We start from the raw sequence: 7035 nt of genomic DNA on the forward strand, positions 1-7035 counted from the left end.
AATTTTGGTGGTATTATGATAATGATAATGATAATGACTTTATTTCACCAGTAAAAAATGTGTCAACATTACTGGTGGGGACCAGGGAAGTAGTTCTAGTGGAACTAATCAAGTCCCTGGCCCAGAATTCATACAAATCATGATATCATAGTAATATAGTTTGCCATCCTTTTCAAGAAGTACATATTACATTTCAACAGCGAGTGAAAACAAATAAAAACCAAAAAATACAGAGATTCACTGTTCTGAGTTCAAAAGAAAATTTTTAAGTGAGGTTTTAAATAAATTTCTTGATTGTACAGATTTTATCGTCATTGGAATTTCGTTCCAATGCTTAGCAATAGAATAATATATATTATTTTGAGTTAATTTTAAATTACCTTTGGAATAACAAAATTGTCGCCAGTAGATAAACGTGTTTCATATGTATGTGAAATCGATGAAGCATAACGATCTAATGAATGTCCATAATGACCAGTTTTTAAGTCAAAAGCAAATATACAGGTCTGAAACTTACAAAGTTTATAAACATTGAGAATTCCAAGTTGCTGAAACAATGGAGCACTGTGTGTAATGTTACTAGAAAAAGTTATCAGTCTGACCACTCTCTTTTGTAATCTAAAAATCCTGTTTAGATAGGTTTTATACGCATTTCCCCATATTTCAATACAATACATTATATGAGGGAGAATAAAACAATTGTACAATAACAATAAAATTGATTTTGGAAGATAATGACGTAAATATGATATAATACCTACTTTTTGACTAACCTTCTTGATAATTGTTTCAATGTGATATTTCCATGTTAAAGAAGAATTCAGAGTAACCCCAAGATAGATAGCAGAAAAAACATTTTGAATTGCCAGATCACCACAAAATAAAGCACCCTGAGGGTCAAAATTTCTGCGAGCAGTTTTAAAAATAATGTAGTTTGTTTTGTCAACATTAACAGTAAGCTTGTTAGACTTGCACCAGGTATGTACTTTTGTTAACTCTGTATTTAAAATATCCAGATCAATTCTATGTATGTTATCTGAATAAAAATAAATTGGTGTCGTCAGCAAATAACCTGAATTGAAATATCTGAGATGATTTGCTGATATCGTTGATATATATTAAAAAGAGAAGAGGGCCTAGGATAGATCCCTGTGGAACTCCGCAAGGGTTATTTGAGTTTTTGAAGTACAGTTGTTTATATTAACATACTGTTGTCGGCCTTCAATGTAAGTCTTAAACCAGTTCAGAGTCGACCCTCTAATCCCATAATGACTTAGCTTTGATAATAAAATTGTGTGATTTATCGTGTCAAAAGCCTTTTTAAAATCAATAAAAATACCAAAAGTAACATAACCATCGTCAATTTGCTTAGATATTTCAGCTATAAGGTCTGCTAATGCTAATTTTGTGCTATGCTTCTTGCGAAAGCCGTACTGATTGTCGATTAGAACGTCAAACTTTTCCAAAAATACACTGAGTTGTGTATTTACAACAGATTCTATGATTTACTAAAAACTGGCAATACAGAAATAGGCCTATAATTGCCAATTTCATACGCACAGCCCTTTTTAAAAATAGGGGTTACTCTTGCCATTTTTAACTTTTCCGGGAATATACCCTGGGATAATGACGTATTAATAATATGAGCAAGTGGTTCTACTATATAATCAGCTGCTTCTTTTACAAGCTTGGGGTGTATTTCGTCAAAACCTATAGTTTTACAAGGATCTAGTGAATTAATTTCTTTAAGTATATCATATGGCAGAACAGGATGAAAGAAAAATGACTGGGGTTGTCGATCATGAAGATACTCACGAACTAAAATTGGTAGTACAGGTTATTTGTGATTCCAATGTTCGCCCAATTTCAACAAAAAAGAATTAAAAGCTTCTGCAATATCTTTACCTTTGGTAACAAATTTACCAGGATTACCATCATCTTTTAATTTTTGTGGAGCTGTATTTTTAGAATTCTTGTTCAGTATTTCATTGATAGTCCTCCACGTGTTGTGATCATTTCCAACAGACATAAAAAGTCTGTCACAAAAGTACTTCTTCTTGGCCTTCCTCAGTAATTTAGTCAACAGATTGCGATATAATTTGTACTGTTGATGAATTGGCGAGTTTTCACAGTGTCGTTTTGTTTTAGAAAACATTCTTTGTTTGTTGTACTTGGGCCTCAGCCCAAGTACATTTGTTTTCATTCCGTGGGAAAAAACTCTGTAAGGTATAACCATTTCTTGCTGAGACCAGGGAGGGCAAAATGTCTTGGCTTCATCTTTCTTGGCATAATAAATGGCGTAATGATGCTAACTTAATAGAAGTGCTGCTCTCAGCCAGTCATGAATAAGTGAGATGTGAATATAAATGCTTCTCTATCTGAATTTTTGCCACAAAATCTTCTGAATATAATCAAAATGTGCATCGAAATGCAACAATTAATGCACCCTCCGTTTCCTAAGCGATGGCACGACCCTTGCTACACCCACTGGACGAGCCAAAGTGGGAGGGGTAATTTCAGTTTGGTCGAACAAGAGGGCTCGAGACCAGAATTTAACATTTAAACTTGTTTTTAATTGAAACCAGGAGACCTTTTGTAACCAAGGTTTCCGTACACGCTTACGTGGCATTGTAATCGCCATATCATGAAACAACTTGTAAAAATTATCGTAAGCAGCATTAGCATCATTTGCATTATAAACATCATACCAAGAAATATTAGCCAAGTCAGCTTTAAAAGAGACTGGATCAAAAGAGGAAAAGTCTCATGCTTGTAATCAGATGTTTTGACATTGAATACATGTCGTAGCTCTTTAAAGATTGCGAAAATAGGATAATGGTCACTTATATCAATTTCGATAGTACCCGCTTCAATGAAATAATCACGGAAATTTACGAGACAATGATCTATTGATGTGGAGCTATGACCAGTCACTCTAGTCGGTATATCCACAACTTGATAAAAGTTATTTCCATAAGAGTAGCGATATAATCATTCAACACATTACTGTTCCCGGCTGCATCAATGTTGAAGTCACCTAACAAGACACATTTCTTATTACTCAAACTTAATTTATCAAGGCAGTCTGTCAGACTGATCAGGAATTCCTCAGTAGATGTATTTGGTTTTCGGTATATAACGCCTATTATGACCTTAGTATTATCAAGTACCGTTTCAACAAAAATGCATTCGCAATGACTTAGTACAACAGAGTCAATTACAGAATATGACAGTGATTCGTGTAGATAAAGACCAACACCTCCACCTTTAGAACCGATTCTACATTTATGGATGAAATTATAAGAAGGGAGGTTACATAATGATGTATCAACACCTTGCTCCAACCACGTTTCACTAAGGGCAATGACAGAAAATTTGCATTTCAAAAGTGAAAGAATAGCTGACAGGTCATCAATGTGACTTCTGATCGATCTGATATTCAAATGAAGAGCTGAAAAAGTTTTCAAGGTCAAAAGAGAGTCATTGTCATTGAATTCATCCAGAGTATATGGTTTGCAATTGTAGTTACCTGACAAGGAATAGTCTGTTGACTCGCCGATGTTGAGTGAAACTACACGTTACGCTGTGGAGAAGTTCAAACAATTTTAGTAAGGCTCTCTTCATTTGGAATGTAGAGAGTGGGTGACCGGTCATCTCTCTTTGTGAGGATTTTACCATATTGCGTTCACATGTATCTCCACCCGCATTCCTTCTTCAGGGCGTCAAGTTGTCGTTGGTGAATATGTCGTTTTCCACTTCATAACCAAGATCGGATGTTTTAAACCATGATAAGTTTTTACGTTGCTTATAGACTGAATCGCGGACTTTTCTGCTAGTGAAGCGTACTATGATTGAGGGTGGGAAACGCGTGTTGGTGCGTTCATTACCAGGTGGTTGACGTTTCTTGATACGATGTGACACGTCAATGTCCGCTCCAGTTACGTCCTTTGCAATGAGTTGAACGACTTTCAGAGAGATTGAATCGGTATTTTCATTTGGTAGCTCTGGTATGCCTCTTATTTCGATATTTTCACGTCTTATGTATTGATCCAAGTCGTCGTAGCTACTTTCTAAGTTGGAAATGCTTGTTTTGAGTTTTTCGTTGTCCTCTATGAGAGCACGATTTACGGCTTTGATTTCTTCCATATCTTTCTTATTTTCTTCGTACATGGCATTGATAAAACTCATTGACTTATCTACCTGTTGCAGATGAGCTTCCAAAATGTCTATTTTCTTCAGCTTTTCGTTGATGCTGCGTATTTCTTTCAGAATGGTCAGAATATTATCCTCGTCATGGCCAGCATGACCAGGGTCCACCGCTGACGCCGTTTCACTTGGAAAACGTTTTATCTTGCATCTGTTACAGAGTTGTAAATCTCCTTGACACAACTGTACACCCCTTGTTGCTTTGCAGTCGTTGCACTTCATTGTGTTAGTCTGCTGAGCTATCTGGCTTGAATTGTAAGAAAAGACCAAAATATCGAGGGAGCCGACGCACCACGCTGCTGACTCTTTTCAAGATGGCGCTTATCTTGCGTCTGTTACAGAGTTGTAAATCTCCTTGACACAACTGTACACCCCTTGTTGCTTTGCAGTCGTTGCACTTCATTGTAGTTGAGTCATTACATTTGCTAACTCTGGTTACGTTTCCTAAATATCAAACCAATCAATTTTAACATGCCACGTTGTTTCTTCGACAGCGACCACAACAAGTACAGTGAGCAGTGACAGTTCGCGAGCTTGGGCGCGTAGCCCGGTCACACCATCAATGAACGTTCAGTGTAGTCCACAGCCGTCGACGTCCGCGATGTATACGGGCTGTTTTATCTGCTTATTTTCCTGCAAGAGTGTTGGCATTTTGGCTAATCACTCTGAAAGGCGCTTTCGTACTTTAAACATTTCCATCGTCAGTATTGCCTATTTCAGTCTATTTTTAAATGTATGTTTATTGTTTGTTTGTTTTATGGGGGATTCATTATGGATTCATTATAAAAATTTACTTCCGTCGCGAGCATCACCACTGAATACGACAACATACAACACAAGTGTACATGCATGGTTACAGAAATATGATTATTTCGCAAATGAAAAAAGACAACATAACTGCAAACTATAAGTCATGCGAAGAATTTATCTACATAAGTGACTAAATTTTACCAGGTTACCAGCAACTCAATTTGGTCTCTCACGTTTGTAAATTTTCAGTGATTTTCGTAATGTTCAAGGGTCATGACTGTGAAGGCTAACATAAACATTTTACATCGCATAGCCACGGTGGACATGTGAATATGCTTCCTTGTTTAGACATGATAAGGATCGGATATTGCCAAACTGTCGGTCATATTTCCAGCTGTCAATGTGAATGACAGATACATTGTTCGGTCGACCCACAGTCGCTCGAGAGCTATTCAGCTCTGGGACTATTCGCCCCATAGACGAGTATACAGAAGCGAGAAATACCCCAAGTCAGGAAACAGAATGGCTATAAAAACCGCGCCATGTAACATTCCGTGTCCGATTTCACTGTGAAAATTAGCAAGTTCATCTATCATGCAACCGTTGATCGTTCCCTATCATTCTCAAAGTTCATACCTGATAATTTATCTGATTCAAAAACGCTTGTTTCGTGTGATTTTCGGCGAATTCGACGGACACCTCGCCAAAACCTGGGGGTGAGCAACATTCCGGTCACCTCTTGGGTACCTCCACTTTACTGACGTTGGCGCCGCCTACCCATGAGGGATGACTGGAATGTTGCTCACGCTTATGTTTTGGCCAGGTGTCTCTCGAACTCGGCCGAAAATCACAGGAAATGAGCATTTTGTAAGCAAATGAAGTATCAGGTATGAATTTTCGTGTGATTTTCGGCCCAGTTCAGAAGACACGTCGCCAAAACATAAGGCATGAACAACCTTCCAGTCACCCCTCATGGGTACGCGGCGCTAACGTCAGTAAAGTGGAGGTGCCCAACGTCCACTGTAAGGTGACCGGAATGTTGCTCACGCTTATGTTTTAGCGACGTGTCCGTCGAATTCGGCCGAAAATCACACAAAACGAGCGTTTGTGAAGCAAATCAAGTACCAGGTATGAATTTTGAGAATGATAGGGAACGGTCGACGGTTACATGATAGATGAACTTGCTACTTTTCACGGTAAAATCGAACGTCGAAGATGACATGGTGGCACAATCCCTATACGAAATAGCCATTTCATTCCTGACTTGGGGTATTTCTCGCTTCTGTATACTCGTCTATGGGGCGAATAGTCCCAGAGCTGAATAGCTCTCGAGCGACTGTGGTCGACCCACTGTACTGGTCGCTTGCGCTGCGCGCTGTAGTGTGGACGCCATGTTGAACCAGAGTTGAACTGAGCGGTACTTCTCTTGCACATGCGTACAAAGTCGATTACGTTGCATTCCGTGTGTCAACATCATTGAATTTCTCTCCGTCAAGAAATTCACTTCGTCAACATTCTTTATCACGAGGAATGATACACGTTACGTACTGAGGTCAACTAGTAGGTGATTCTTCATGATTCAATATGCTTATTCATGTGAATAGTTCGCGGTATGCAACAAAAATAGTGAAAATATTCTCAAAAGTTACAGCTATTATCCCTTTAAAACCAACGTTTCGGCAGTACACAGACTACCTTCTTCAGGGTTACACTAATGGAAAAAAACATGAAAATACAACCTAGATAAGGAATATTGGATAAAATAGGTGTCGAAATAAATTAGATAAAATATCCATGATGTAAAACATAACTGGACAAATCATACATTAAAATCCGAGATTAAATTGACTGAGTAGGAAGTACTCTCCAAGTTTAAAAATAGGATTACATGCCAACAAAAAGTAAATGTATTTCGGAAATTATAAAAGAAAACTAACCTTAGTTCCAAATGCATTAATATAGAAAAGCTCCTTTTTTGTCGTTGCTGAGTATTTGCAGAAGACATTTTACAGAGGCCACTGGCAAGGAAATGACTTTGGTTGTGACCTGGTTGGTTAAAATGTTCAGCAACGAGTGTCA

At 37.9% G+C, this 7035-nt stretch overlaps 1 protein-coding gene across 1 annotated transcript; it reads right to left on the bottom strand.

Annotated features, from left to right (window-relative positions):
• Positions 1–3714: 3714 nt before the first annotated feature.
• On the bottom strand, positions 3715–4428 carry LOC139119548 (uncharacterized). Its single transcript, XM_070683391.1, has one exon. The coding sequence runs from the start codon at positions 4426–4428 to the stop codon at positions 3715–3717; it is 714 nt and encodes a 237-aa protein (XP_070539492.1).
• Positions 4429–7035: the final 2607 nt, after the last annotated feature.

Source organism: Ptychodera flava, chromosome 20 (assembly GCF_041260155.1).
Source record: "Ptychodera flava strain L36383 chromosome 20, AS_Pfla_20210202, whole genome shotgun sequence".
NCBI classification, from domain to species: domain Eukaryota; kingdom Metazoa; phylum Hemichordata; class Enteropneusta; family Ptychoderidae; genus Ptychodera; species Ptychodera flava.